The 15,013-nt window shown below is 34.0% G+C and overlaps 2 protein-coding genes across 5 annotated transcripts; one reads left to right on the top strand and one right to left on the bottom strand.

Moving 5' to 3' along the window:
* The first annotated feature begins 427 nt into the window (after positions 1 to 427).
* On the top strand, positions 428 to 4,843 carry LOC105113350 (protein DEHYDRATION-INDUCED 19 homolog 6-like). The gene is made up of 5 exons (XM_011009504.1): positions 428 to 804; positions 931 to 1,082; positions 3,273 to 3,350; positions 3,500 to 3,759; positions 4,394 to 4,843. The coding sequence occupies exons 1-5, from the start codon at positions 726 to 728 to the stop codon at positions 4,500 to 4,502; spliced, it is 678 nt and encodes a 225-aa protein (XP_011007806.1). The 5' UTR covers positions 428 to 725; the 3' UTR covers positions 4,503 to 4,843.
* A 586-nt stretch (positions 4,844 to 5,429) lies between these two features.
* LOC105113349 (Myb/SANT-like DNA-binding domain protein) lies at positions 5,430 to 9,779 on the bottom strand. 4 transcript variants are annotated; one of them, XM_011009501.1, is made up of 5 exons: positions 9,644 to 9,779; positions 7,266 to 8,998; positions 7,098 to 7,191; positions 6,449 to 6,984; positions 5,430 to 6,282 (listed from the first exon to the last, which is right to left on the bottom strand). In XM_011009501.1, exons 2-5 carry the CDS (start codon positions 7,599 to 7,601, stop codon positions 5,695 to 5,697), a joined length of 1,554 nt encoding a protein of 517 aa, XP_011007803.1. In that variant the 5' UTR covers positions 7,602 to 8,998; positions 9,644 to 9,779; the 3' UTR covers positions 5,430 to 5,694. The 4 variants fall into 4 exon arrangements, with proteins under 4 accessions (XP_011007803.1, XP_011007804.1, XP_011007802.1 ...); XM_011009502.1 differs by having other exon boundaries at positions 7,266 to 8,987; XM_011009500.1 differs by having other exon boundaries at positions 7,266 to 7,620.
* Between the last annotated feature and the right edge of the window lie 5,234 nt (positions 9,780 to 15,013).

The raw sequence follows: 15,013 nt of genomic DNA, 5'->3' as shown, positions 1-15,013 counted from the left end.
AACTCAAAAGATAAAGGGCGAAAGGGGCAAAAGGACAAGGACAACCCAGCACGAGGTCAGTCAGCAGGGGCCCACAACGCAACACAGATCTTCTTTAGCAAGTAAATACAACTTCTTTAACAAGTAAATTTTTTCCTAACATGCATGACACTTTAAAGTGTGTTTTGGTAATAAAGTATAGAATTTTAATAAAAGTTTTCTTTTATTAAAAAAATTAAATGAATATATTTTTTAATTTTCTTAACATTAATATATTAAAAAAATTAATATTTTTTATAGTTTAAAAAACACTTAAAAAAATTAGATTAGATCACATAAATAAACACTTCCTTGACACGGAGTCATATGATACATTGATTGAAATATAAAAAGGATCTGGACTCTGGACTCTGGAGGCTCTATGTCGGTCTCGAGGGTCTCCCATAAGATTAAAAAAAAAAAAAAAGTAGTGATGAGGGTAGTTTTTTGTGAAATACGCGGGAGGCGGAGGGTAATCTGATAATTCCGAGTTCGTGTCCATTAAGAATCTATTTATAATCAACACCTTCGATTTTTCTCTGCAATTTTCACTTGCTTCTTTCCGAGCCACATACTGCCTGCTGCTGTCCTTATTTCTACAGAGGGAGGGAGGGAGAGGTGAAGAACCCAGATAGAGAGAATCAAGAAATCTGCAAAAGATTGGACGTAAATTTAATTAATCATCAGTGAACTATAATCAAATTAAAATGGAAGATGACACGTGGAGCTTTGGTCTCTCTACTTCTTCTTCAAGGAGCCATCAATCAGTTCTCAAGTCTCTTTCTGGTCAGTTCGAGATTCATCTTTTTTCTCCTCTTATTTATATTTGGTATTTTTCTTTCTGTTCTTGTCTTTTCTTGTAGGGGTTTTTATTTATTGTTAATCCTGAGAAATGGGTTGTTGTTGAAACAGATCTTTGCATTGATTTTGAAGAGATAGAAGAAGAAGATGATGATGATGATTTAAGGACGGAGTATCAGTGTCCTTATTGTACAGATGATTTTGATTTAGTTGAGCTGTGCTTCCATGTTGATGTGGAGCATTATTTAGAAGCCAAGTCTGGGGTATTTTACTTTACCATTTTGCTCTGTAATAATATCTTGTCCCTTTGATTTATTGCGTAGCTTCCTTGTATTGACTGCTTGCTGGGCAACCTTTTAATGCTTTTCACCGCTCTGTGTTGATTGCTGGGTAGAACCTTTCGAATCATTAACTGACCATCTTTCTCTTTATAATAGTAAAAGGGGCGGAAAAGTTTGGTATACCTATTGAATGCCTTTTGTAGTTCAGCTTTTATGCGTTTATAACCTGGGCCGTGTGCTTTATCAAAGAGTTGTCGGACTTGTTTGATATTGAATCCTGTTTGCATACTATATGCTTTTTTTGTTTTTTGTTTTTTTGTTTTTTTCCTGTAAATAAAAAACAGAAAGGGTGATTGTAAACAATCATTGGTAAAATGTTAGCAGTTAAATCTTAAGACTTTCTTCTTTGTTTGGGATTTTCTTCTTCTTACACACCGTAGGTCAAGTTTTGATGTTATCTTCATTGAAAATGGCATGTTATTCAACAGAGGCTTGAGCTTCTTACTAATGCGCAATTTGTTATTCAATTTTCTGCAAATGATTTAGAACATTCTCCTTTGGATTATGATATTGGCTTTCACCCCATTTCTCTTACACTAAACTTGATGTGGGACGTGTATCAACAAGTCTAAATTCAAGAAAAAGTGTAGTCATTTCAAATGGCTTTTGTGATGAAAATTTGCACAATTTTTTATGCAATGGTTAGATCGGGTTGAAATTTTCCTAGTGTGTTCTACATGCTTGGTTCTATAGGGGTAGCTGGCTAAGCCTTAGCCAACGAAGGTCCTCATTGTCATGTCCAAATTAGGCCTAGAAGATGTTCTGGATTTTTCTTTATTTTCCCAGCTATTTTTGGATTCCTTTCCTAGTTAGGTTACAAAATTTTAATTTGATTTGGTTTTAATTAGCTAGGTCAGTTTAGCCACTATTTAAACAACTTTTTAGCTTATTTCTCAAAACTGTTAAGATTGATTATTCAACAATTTATTAATTTTTTGCTTTGGAGTTCTCTCTACAGTTTAGGGCTGTAAACTTAGGGCTTGAAAAACTATAGTTCTTTCTTTCACTATACACTATGTCAATTGATATCAGAGTAGGTTAGCTTGTTTGATGGACATAGACGTTAGTAATAACTTCCCACCCCGCGTTGAAGGAATGGAAGCCATCTGGGACATTATGAGGGCTTGAGAGACAATGTGGAGAACCCTATTATAAAGATTTGATCGATTGGATCAACTGACTAAGGGAGGCACAACCAAGTATTGTAATGAGGAGATGGATGTGCTAAGAGACTTTACTTCAGGGCGAACCCCCCCATATCTATTCTTGCGGACCTATATAGGCATCATGACTACATGGAGAGTGCTGTTTATGTTAGGCGATGCACTCAACCTTTTCATAAACGTGTTCTTAATTTTGATGAAATTCCTTTTTTATAATGGGGATTTTTCGAAGAAAAGATTTAATGGATGGTTATCAGAGTTGTACTTTTTATTGAAGAAAATTCCTAGTTATTAGAAGGGTCAAAGAAGCAAGATTGTGTTCCTCTTGAGGTTGATAGCATTCAAGAGCATATTAACTATGAGAATCATCAAAACAAATCTATGAATACCGAGCATTCTTATGATTCCAAAGAATAGGAAATATTGATAGATGTTGCTGAGGTGAATGCCTATTATAATGTTGTTTAATCAAAGCAAAGTGGGGAACACAATATCAGCTACTTAAAACAACGGCGTTATTGCTTATTTTTCATATAGTTAAGATTGATTTATTAAGAACTTTTCAGTTCAGAGTTTTCTCTATAGTTTAAGGTTGTAACTCTAGAGCTTGAAAAATCCTAGTTCTTTCTTTCACTATACGCTGCATCAAAGCTAATGGAGCACGTTTCATTGAATTGCTATTTTATCTTAATTATGTTGAGTTATACCTGAAAAGAGAAATTCATCTAGATGAATCTGTTGACAAACCTAAACTGATGCCTATCTGTTTTGTTAAGAGAAAGGCAGGGAGACTTGAGTGAATCTGTTTCTAGCTTGCTAGCATGTGTGAGGTTCACTTAATATGTTTTAATCATAAGTATAATGGGGATCTTTGTGCACATGTCATAGCCAGCTTGATATATAATTTTGGAAGTACAATTTGCTTACAATCACTGATATTTGTTTGCAGGTATGCCCTGTTTGTTTCACCAAGGTGGGGGTGGATATGGTTGATCACATAACAACAGAACATCGAACCATTTACAAGATATCCTTTTTTTTAATTGGAAATTTTCTATCTTTTTACTTGATATTTACTTTTGCTTACTGCATCTTGTCCTTTTACTGCCAGTTGCATTGTTTTTATTTCTTTTATTTAGACTTGAGACCATGTCTGCATCCTTGACTAGAGATTACAGTTTGCAAAAACTGAAACTTCGGAAAGGTGAGTCACATTCAAATTCTACTTTTCTGAAGAAGGAGTTAGAGGATGGATATTGGCAAGCGTTATTTAGTGGATCATCCTCAGTGGTGTCATCCTCCAATTTAGCACCTGATCCATTGCTTTCATTCCTTTGCAATGTACCCCCTGCTGAGAAGAATGAGAGTGCACAGCCTAGTTTATCAAATACAGTGACTGTAGAAGAGAAAAACTCAGATATGAAACTACTGGAAAGGTTAGGTGTTTGGTTATGCTTTATGACATCATTCACATTTGTGCTAATGTTTGTTCCTATATATATGTTTTGCTGGGGAAAAACAAATAAATTCAAAGGGCTAGTTTTTGGCAGGGTAAGTAAAAAACAATGTAATAGATGGCAGATGGTTGAAAGAATATATAAGGTTAGCTTATGTTCTGAAGCCAAAGTGTGGAAAAGAGACCCAAAGCATTTCAATGTTACAAGTGCCAGTTATTGATAATTTGCTAGTGAACGATGATGAGAAGATGGATGGATGCAATGTCATTTTATGAACTATTGGGAGAGCTATATATTATAGGATAGCACCACTGTCATTATAGTAAGCACTTGGAAATGTCTGAGTGGAAACAACAAAAGAACTCTAGGGAGGTAAATTTTCCTAAATAGGATGGGAAGGAAATATTGACAAAGCAACAATCATGGTAAACAACAAAGCCCTACATTTGATTCCAAGCTCACTGGAACCTTGAAGTTCCTGTGGTTTGATTTATTGTCTTAATGTGGGGATTCATACTAGTATGATTATGATTCTGCTAAGGTTTTCATTTTAATACCGCTACTTGATTGTTTTCTTGCAGTACCAACTCTGATAGTATTTTTATTATTGCAGGAATGATCTCCTATCGCCTTTGTCAGATGAGGAACACATGGAGAAGGCAAGGAGAAGTGAGTGCGTACAGGGACTGTTATTGTCCACTATATTTGATGATGGACAATGAATGAAACACAATATTAGCGTTGTTGGTTGTCAACTTGAGATTAAAACAAAAAGGTCTTAATTGTGAATGCTATGTTGAATATACCTTGTCTAATAGAGCTAGATTAGATGCAGCTCTGAATTGTATCCCGCAATTGTACGTAATCCATGAGGCCAGATCGGAGCCAGAATTTCAAAGCCCCTGTGCTTAATGGAAATTTAGCGTTATTCTTCTAGCAAAATCTCAAATCCCAATCAAATTCCTATTGTGTACACTTTGCCTGTATGGGAAAATCTTGTTTTGAGGATCCTGGTGGTGATTCTGCCTCTAATAATGGGGTTTTAATTGCTGGTTATGATTCATCAATGCATGGCTCTAGGGTGCTTATGACTTGCTCACAAATCGACCTGAATTATCTCACCCCGCTTGGATGGCCTCATCAACAATAAAGATACTTGATGTATATGTTCTCCTGTTAGGTGAGAAGGCACGCATACTTGATGTATATGTTCTCCTGTTAGGTAAGAAGGCACCGCAGTGTTCCATTTCTTCAATGCTGGTTTTTATTTAACAGGCTAGATACTCGATCCTTCATGCTTTATAACAGAAAGAGGATATTAGGAAGAAGCTAAAAGTATAGTGAAGGAGCACGTACCTTTAAGATGGAGGAAATACATTTAAGATTGGGACACTGACCCATATGAGAAAAAGGACCATTCTCAAAAGAACAGACTGAAAAATAACACTTGAGCCAGTAACGGAGAGCTTCCAAACACCGAAAGACTTGAGCCGGTAACGGGTTTGCTGCATTCGCCGAGTCCACTGGTGAGGGGTGGAGACTCCTTTTCCTGTGAACTGCGCCACAATACCCTCCACTTCCACACTTCATAATTATCAGGTTTTTCTGGTTCCCTCAGAAAATGAGTCATTGGAAACGACACTAATAAGTTGTGTTTAAGAATAGAAAAGTTCGCTTCATGTGATGCTGTCATTCATATCCCAATCTATCACAGAATCAAATGGATATATTTTTTAGTTCTCTGAATTTACGTCATTACATTCCGAACTGTTCTATTTTCAAGGGGTAAAGTCCTCAAAAATCCACTAAATTTACATTAGCCGTGGCGAGCATGTAAACCTACGCAGCCTAGCAAAAAAAAACTAGATCCAAATATGGCCAGCTAAAGAATGAAGTGTAAACTTCAAAGATCACCTATGACTCTGGGCGAAGCTTCCTCAATAACCATTTCTTTCGCAATTTAACATCCAGTGCCATAAAGGTCTTCGCTTTCAATTCATCCTCTAATAAATCACAGGCATCTAATACAAGGTCTTCGTCCATTTCAGGCAATGCTTGGATAGCTTCAATTACTTTCTCTATAGAGTTGGAGTTTGAGTTTTCATCCTTCCTTTTATCTGATAAAGATGAGACTGCAGTTGCCATCTCACGAAGGGCACTAGCCATGCCATCTTCATCACCGCGGAGCTTTTTGAGGGGAGCAGAATTTGATTGGTTTTCTAATCGACGTTTGTTCTTCTGTGTAGGTGCACTGGATTTTGAAGCTGTGTGAGCAGTGTCTGATATACCACCAACTTCATCTCCACTGGAATTTGATGCAGCTGGCGACTGAGAGCCCTGTGGCATTCCACAAGACTTGGCAATCTTGAAATCATTTTGCAGCTCTGCATATTGAGCAGAGAAGTAGTCTCTCTCATCACTGTCTTGATCACAGCATATCGTACACAAATCTTTATAATATGGGATAGGCCGGGTCATGAACTGCCGTGCATCTGTATGCGTCTGCATTTTATCATATCAAAGGCTTTTATAATATTCTTGCTTCAATGCCATACATAATCATCAGCAGTTACCATTTGACGAGCATCAAAGGCTTTTATACAGCTGCTGTTCAATTTAACAAGCATCAGTTGGTTATGGGTTCCAGATACAGTAAATAGACACGTACCTTGATATAGTCTTGCCAAACATAATCATCAGCAGTTACCATTTGACGAGTGTCATCCCAAGCAAACCCATCTAATTCAAGGAGATTCTTTATAACATTATGCTGCCTTCTCAGAGTTTTGAAGCGATTTTTCAAAACATCCACGTCATAGTTAAAGCCAAACCTAACATTGAAAGATGCAATCATGTCCATCCATGCTTGTTTCCGGAATACACCATCAATCTGATTTCCTTTCTGCCATTGTTCAAGCATAAGGTCAATGAAATAGCGGTCCATTGGTGGTTGCCAATATGTTCGAGTGCGGTTGCTTGCCATGCTTCCTGTGATATTTGGTGCAGCCTCTTGCACATCATCCCCTACCCCTTTTGTCATAGAATCATCCACTACTTCTGAAACACATATTCTGTAATCTTCATCAATTGTGATTTCTTGAAGAATTTCAGCAACTCCCTCACTACCAATATTTGGCTGGGTGGTTGTGACTTCTTCATTCTCAGAAGTTAGTAGCAAAGGCAGTGACTCTGGCACATTGTCACCTGGTAACCAACAATCAAGAGACAGTGACGGATTATAAAACTAAATAAATCCTTGAGTCCTTGTGATGCAGACATATTACTGTCAAAGACAGCATCAAAGTTAGATTCTTTACCTTTTTTCTCAACGGTTGGATCTCCATATATTAAGCACAAATCACTATAATATGGTATAGTTTTTATTCTGAATGCACGTGCATCTGGATGTATCTGCAACTATAACACATGAGATTTCAAGTATATAATAATTCTTTTCAATTTAGCAGAAGTGAGAAGCTTTTCACCTTAATATATTCATCCCAATCATTATTATCAGCCGTCACCATTTGTCGATTCTCATCCCAGCTGAAGCCCTTATATTCAAGGAGCTTCTTGACAGCCTTATACAAATTCCTCAGTGTTTTGTGCCGATTTTTCAAAACATCCTTTTCACATTGGAATTTGAATTTTGCATTGAACAAGTAGGTCATATGCTTCCATGCTTTTTTGCTAAATAGATGATCATCGAACTTGTTTCCATTGCTAGCCTGCTCTAGTAGAAGGTCAATAAAATAGCGATCCATTTCAGGTGTCCAAATTGTTCGGAGACGATCATTACCATTTCTGGCTTGGATGCCCATTTCAGCATTCCAAACTGTCCTGCTTATTAAAAAGTTTTTAATTAATAGTTAATGCAGAGACAATCTCTTATTTCCAGTCCCATTCCTCAAAATATACTACCAAGCATAACACAATAAAGCCATTCTGTTTTCCATGTCAACCTAAACATCCTCAATGCTTGATTCTTAGGTTATTGAAATGATAATCCATGCCCTCAAATTGATGAACACGTGCTATTGATTATAATGCACGAACATGAAGATGGTTATGGCACAATACTGTTTCTGTTCACTTAATGATACCAATTTTTCTTAAAGTAGAGGGGGAGGGGGACAGGAAAAAAATTTCATATAATAGTAAATGTTGCATTTTTATGTAACAAATCCTAGGGCTGTGTAATTGTTATAGAGAAGTTTTAAGAAAAAGGGAGAAAAACAGAAAAGGGGTGAAAGAACAGAGAGGATATACGGAAAACAAAACTTTGTAATTTTCATTCACTGATTCTTTATATTAAGAAACCGTATATAAATGCACTAAAGACTTGATTCCAAAGTTTGAGAATAGAAACTTTGAACACGCTCTACGCCAGATGTTTCCACCCCATCACTAGGACTGGTATATTAATTCCTATAGTTAAATAGGTTATAATGCCCCCTTGCTTCATTTGATCCTTGTTCCCAAGGATCATAGGTTGGGAACTTGAAATGGGGTAAATGTGTTAGCAAAGAAAGCAAGTTGAAGGCCTCTTTGCTTACTTGTCATCTTCATTATGTAGCTTGCCATCGTGTATCTACTGTCAGTTTAGGTCCTTAGAATGTGTTGTCCTTAACAAACTTTCACCTTTGCTTTTACAAAGATTTATTTCAGGCCCAAAATTCCCCACCAGGATTTAAACAGGAGGACAGTTAGATAATAAAATGTAAAAAGTCTATAAACTTCAGGCCAAACTTCGAGGACAGCAGGAGCGCCAACAAAAACTACACAGAATGTTTCATGGGCATCGTCCTAAGACCCAAATGCTGGAATTGGAAACTCTAGCTTAAAGCTTTGAACACGCTACCAAAATAATCCCGATCAATAGTGCAAGCAAGCAAGGAGGGCCATAACATAGCTCTTGTAATGAGGGGAGGAGGAAGACATTTTGAAGATGTGGCCTCTTCCCTGTCAAATGGTCCTTAAAACAGGTCTGCAAACTTCCAATGCCATACACCATGAACTCATTCAAGAGTTGCACTTGCTCCACCATAATGACACTTACACCATGAACTGATTCAAGAGTTGCACTTGCTTCACCATAATGACACTTACACCATGAGAGTTGCACTTGCTCAACCATAATGACACTTACACCATGAACTGATTCAAGAATTGCACTTGCTCCGCCATAATCACACTCCATTTGCATACTATTATCAAACTATAGTAATGTTAGCCATATTCTTCAATGCAAAAGGAACATATTCCATTAATTCTCACAAGCAAGGGCTTAGTATTCATAATCCAACTAACATGGTAAAAACAAAATGCATCTCCTCTTAGACTTGTAATCAAAACCCCACACCACTCCAAACCACTCGGTGGGTTTTTGTTCAGGGAGGAGGCCATTAGGTGCCATCTGTTAGTTACATTCAGGCCAATTCATACTGCCACGACAGATTGCAAAATCACCAAGACCAGTCACCTGGTACTTCATCTGTTCGTTCTAAGTTTACAGGCTCAAATTTATAGAACCAAGCATTTAGTTTGTGTATGTACAGATGGTTTCTGTTACGACTAAAGAAAATTACGAAATTTCCTCATCGTTTTCGATCTATCTTCTTTCCCTTTTCCTCTTCATCTTACTTAACCTGTGACAGCCCTAAAACCCTAGGACCATCTTCAACTAAGTGATATTTGAATCAAACAGAGACAGATAAAGAAGCAATAACTGTTGGGGGAGAAGGTAGGAGCACAGAGAGCCGATAAAATATTATATATATAATCTAACAGAGCATGAGTTAGAGAGAAGGAATTAGTCAAAACGCACCTGGGACGGGGAGATGTCGTGTAGGACAAAACGCACCTGGGGCGGGGAGATGTGGTGTAGGGACGGATCTCGGTCAGGGGTTTCTGCAAGTTAAATCAGGGATAGGGCTTTTCATGGATAAGGGGGGAATTGAAATAGCGTTCCCGTTGGAATGCAATGATAACCTAGATAGGGTTATCACGATTTTGACAAGCATATCACAATCCAATCAGGAAAATTAATATTCTTATTTATTTTATCTTATCATTTAATAATTCAATTAACTATCTCATAATTATGCTAGTTATTAATTATTGTCTTTCAGGAAAAATAAATATTATTTACTTAGCACCAAATAACTGGGATTCGATTAGTACATCATAAGAAATTATCTTATCTTTTGTAATTTAGATAATTGCTCTGTAATTATAATATTTATATACAATTATGTATAATTTCAATAAAAACAATTATTGTTACGTCATAAAAAAAATATTTAAGCATGAATTAATAAGTATTTATTTATACTTATTGCATCTTAAACACTATCTTATTATTTTATAAATTTAAAGACATTATAATTATGCTTTATTGAAATGTTTAGGGGAGATATTTATTAAAATTATATTCTTATTTTCTATTTGTATTTTCATTTTTCATCCCATCTCAAGTTATCATGCCATCTCATGAAGCATATATTATTGATTATCAAACAAAACCTTTTTATACATATTAATAAATTAATCAAAAAAATCTAATGAAAAACCCACAAATGAGAAATGGGTTGGATTTTTTAAAAAATTTTCTTGAGATATTTGATAAAACTTGGATTTAATTTATTATAATTATAATTATTAAAAAAACTAAAATATGTAAAAAAAAAAACTAAAATATGTGGGATGTAGAAGCTACTGTAACTTTCTTTATAAAATGTTTTTTAAAAGAAAACTAATTTTTTATTGATTAATTTATTAATTTACAAATTAATTTAAAAATATAAAAAGGCAAGTAGTCAGGTGTGACTATTAAAACATATAATACGTTAACACATGCACAAACCTTAGCAATTATGCAATAATTAAATAATGCAAGTTATGGTTTTTTTAGGGATGAAATTGAAACCCTGGTGGTTATAAAACAAATTAAATAATCAACGTGACCCCAATAAATAGGGTCATGTTTGGTTGGAAACTTTTATCCATGTCCTTTACTGAATATTTTCAGCCTTGAAAGGTCAAACTCAGCATAACGCCATTCTAATACGATCATCAAGCGCCGTGTGTTACATAGACACTGAAGATTGCACTCATATTCTTAAATAATAATAATAATAAATAAAAAGAAAACAAATATTTGTCAGCATTCAATAAACAAAACCAGTTTGGTTTTGCTGCAAACTGTCAATAAGTAAACACTAAACTATTTTAATGTGTTTGGAATTGAGTTTTAGCCTATTTACCAAAAAAATTGAATTATTTTTTTGCTTTAAATTAATTTTTTTAATATTTTTAAATTATTTTAATGTGCTAATATTAAGAATAAGTTTCAAAAAATAAAAAAAATATTTTAATATATTATTAAGTAAAAAAGCACTTTTAAAACCAATTTTTACCACTCTTAAACATTTATCGGTGATGACTAATAGACTACAATAATTTCTTTGAGTTTTTGTTTTGTTTTCTAGCATAGTAAAAAAAATTAATAAAGTACTTTAATGTAGAAAATATTTGGAGATATAGCATAGTTTCACCAATTACGAATGGCAATTGCGATTCTCATGTCATAATTGTCATCAAAACCTCTTATTTTACATTTTTCATATATACAAATCACAAATGTTGTCTATAACTTCGTTTGAGATTTAAACTAACTTCGTTTGAGATTTAAACTTTGAGACTTTTTTTTTTATATATATATCCTTGTTTCCACCCCCTCTCTCTTCTCTTACAACTATTATCCTTCTCCCCTCACCAAATTCAATGACCTTCCTCTCTCTCTCTGTCTTTCTTTCTCTCTCTTTATAGCCAAAAAACACCCACAGTGGCGCAACATCACCCATCTCTCTCTCTCTCTCTCTCTCTCTCTCTCTCTCTCTCTGTGTGTGTGTGTGTGTGCTTCTAGATTGTAGGCCATCTGTCTCACTCTCTAGCGCAACTCATTAATTTTCTAGCCAAAACATCTATCATTAGTCACCATCATCACTCACATTCTATATTTAGAGGTATGTTGAACATTTTCCCTCTATCAATTTAATGTAGTTTATGCTAATATGTGTTAATTTGATTTTATAAAATGTTAAGATTTTGAATTAAAGATTAGGTTAGTTAGATATGACTTGAGTTGATAATTATGTTATTAGATAAAATAATCAATGACTTTGGGTTGTTGTTCATTGTGAATCGACAAAATTATTTTGAAAAAGTTAGTGTTAATTAGATTAAATTATGGATTATACCGAATTACATATAAAATAATAAAAATGCATGAATTTGATTAATAATTTTGTTATGATAGCAAACTTTTATGAATGTAGGTGTATACCGATTAATTTGATGAATTTAAGTTTTATTTGATTATATTACTGTCATTTAAGTTTTATTTGATTATATTACTGTCATAGCTCTGTTGATAAATTATACACTTTGATTAACCTCAATATATTAATAAATTAAAAGTGTATTTTGTTATGTTGTCTGACATAATATTTTGTAATTTAAGAATATTATGCTTCTATGATGGTATCATTATAAATACTGAAAATGGTATCACTTATAATGAAAGAAGTCATGAATTCCTAATGGCTACATCAGACATGTTCTTTAACAATTTATTTAGAATGTTTTGTGATTGACCTAGTTGGAATATGTTTGAAATAGAAGTTGAAATTACTTAGAGGATATTGCAAACTAGGGCCAATCAAGCTCGTTATATCGATGTATCAATATTTAGTGATGAGAGTATGAATTCAATTTTTGGATTTGTAGGGATTAATATGTTGGAGTTATACTTGAATAGTAGATCTAGACAATAAAACTCTTTTAGTATGGAGTTGACTCGAGTTTCAAATAATTGTTAGAGAACCATAGGGCATCATGAGTGACTAGTCCATTTAGGTTAAGTGGTAATACAAGTAAACAAATATTAGTATAGAAAGTTATTAATACATAATCTTAACTAGGTATGACATTTACTTCATATTGCTATGGAGAATCTGAACTAAGTGATGAGAAAGATGACCGTCACATTGACAAAGTTGAGGTTGAGGAGGGAGATGAAGATTCTGAGTTAGTTGAGCCTATCACTCAATACATAACTTTTCCTATTTATAAATTTGAGGTTATGAGTATAGATGACCAATACGGATGTAATGACTAGGCTAACAATAATAGGTATTTGGACTTATTAGTTGATGAATTAAAGATTGGGAAAAAATTCAGAGATAAGTCTGAATATATTAATATGATAAAACAATAACATATAAAAAATTTATTTTAGTACACGGTTCATCATTCAACTAAAACTTATGTTCAATTGCATTATATTCAAGAATTAGTTTGTAGATGATATTTACATGGAGAGTATCACCAAAGGTTTAATTCATAAGAAGTTTCAAAATTAAAAGGGTCACAATTATATCGAAACCTTTTCATTTTATAACGCCATTATCAGATTGACTCAGATCTAATTGTTGAGGCAATGTTGACAACTGTTATCGCATATGTACGACATCACAATGATCATCCTTCTAGATTAGGGTTATTGAGGTAGATGTGAGTGTAAATGATAAAAAAAATATTATCCTTTATCAATAAAAAAAATAGTAAAAGGAGGCACCGCTTAGTATTATAAACACTAGAAAATCTAATGGTCTATAATAATCTGGGTAAGGGGACTGGTTGTACAAAGAAAAGATATATAAACCCCAATGCACCCTACTTATGGTCTACTTTGTTGTTTGTTCTAAATCGCGTTTATATTCATTAGTCTATCTATGGTTCGAGAAAAGTCTTTCTCAATAAGAAAATTTTTATCTCATCAGGTAAAAACCTAATCATTCTAAAGTTCAAAATAGTTCATCCAAGGTTTAAGAAAAGTTATCCTCAATAATGAGATTCTTATCTTATCGAGTCAAAACTTAACTATTCTAAATGTCAAGAAATAAAAAGATTTTTATTTGAAATTTTGACCAAATTCTAATGGATAATCGCAAACTTCTAATTTTTTTTCATAAGAAAACAAACATGAAAATTTCAAAATCTATTCGCATACAAGCATTTTTTTTTTCTATTTTTGAAATGAGGGAATTTTTTAATTCTTTTTGGATTTTTTGTGAATTTAAGAGAAAAACATGTATTTTTTAATATTGGGTTCATATCTTACAATATAAGTCTATAGCCTAATATTAAAAAAAATCATTGGAAAAATATATGAAGGACTCATAAATAAATTCAAAATGATCCCTGAATGTTTTTTAAAAAATTTGAAAAAAAATTAAAGGTCTTTTTACGAGATAATAAAATGAAGATAAGTTAAAAACTAACAGAAAGGCATAAGGGTTTATTTGTCAAACACATCCTTAGCCTAAAAATTGGGTTGGTTAGGCCTTAAGCCCAAGGAAGCTATTTTGTTGGGTCGACTGAAGGTCTAATTATTTTTTTATATATATAAGGTTGGGTTGGACCTAGCTTAGTTATGTAGGCAAAGCTGAGGATCCAACCCATCTTACGCTTTGCTAGAAAAAGCTAAAAGCTGCAAGACATGAATTTATTCATATTTTTCATGCAATAAAAAGGTAGAGTGTACAAGGAGAAAGATTACCTGACTTGAGGGCGTTGTTTGGCTGTCGTTGTTAGTCTACCTTAAAGTAGTGGAGATGCTAATGGATACTAGAGTGATTTATTGTTGGTATGTAAGGAAGACCACCTTTGTTATTGTTGTTATGCATGGTCAAAATAGAGAACAGGGAGTGCAGGATGATGCAACTCTAGAATTGGTGGTCTAGCATTCTTGTTGGTAATGTAGGTGATGGTACGACCAAGGAGGGAGGCATTGGCTTAGTGTTCTCTACAGAAATAAAAGCTAAAGTTGTAAAGGTGTTGAGTTGTTGTTGGTCATGATGTAGAGAAGATGATGTTACTGAAAGGAAAAACACTACCGGTGGTAAAGAGAAGATTGTTATTAGAAATGCAGCTTGTTGTGATATTGGTTAGATAGTTTCTAGTTCACTTAGAAGAATTGTTATTGGGAGACTAAAGATTGCGGTTTATCATCTTATGGAAAAAAAGAGGCTATTTTTTTTTTTATTATTGGGTTTGGGTATTTTGGTAGTCTGAAAATAGGGGAAAAAAGTATTAGTAGAGATAATGGTTTTTGGTTTTCTAGGAAAGAGTTGGAAATTCTCTCTTTTTTACCAAAGAAAAGATCTCA

Source organism: Populus euphratica, unplaced genomic scaffold (genome assembly GCF_000495115.2).
Source record: "Populus euphratica unplaced genomic scaffold, PopEup_1.0 scaffold773.1, whole genome shotgun sequence".
Classification (NCBI taxonomy): domain Eukaryota; kingdom Viridiplantae; phylum Streptophyta; class Magnoliopsida; order Malpighiales; family Salicaceae; genus Populus; species Populus euphratica.
This window is presented reverse-complemented; position numbering and strand designations above follow the sequence as displayed.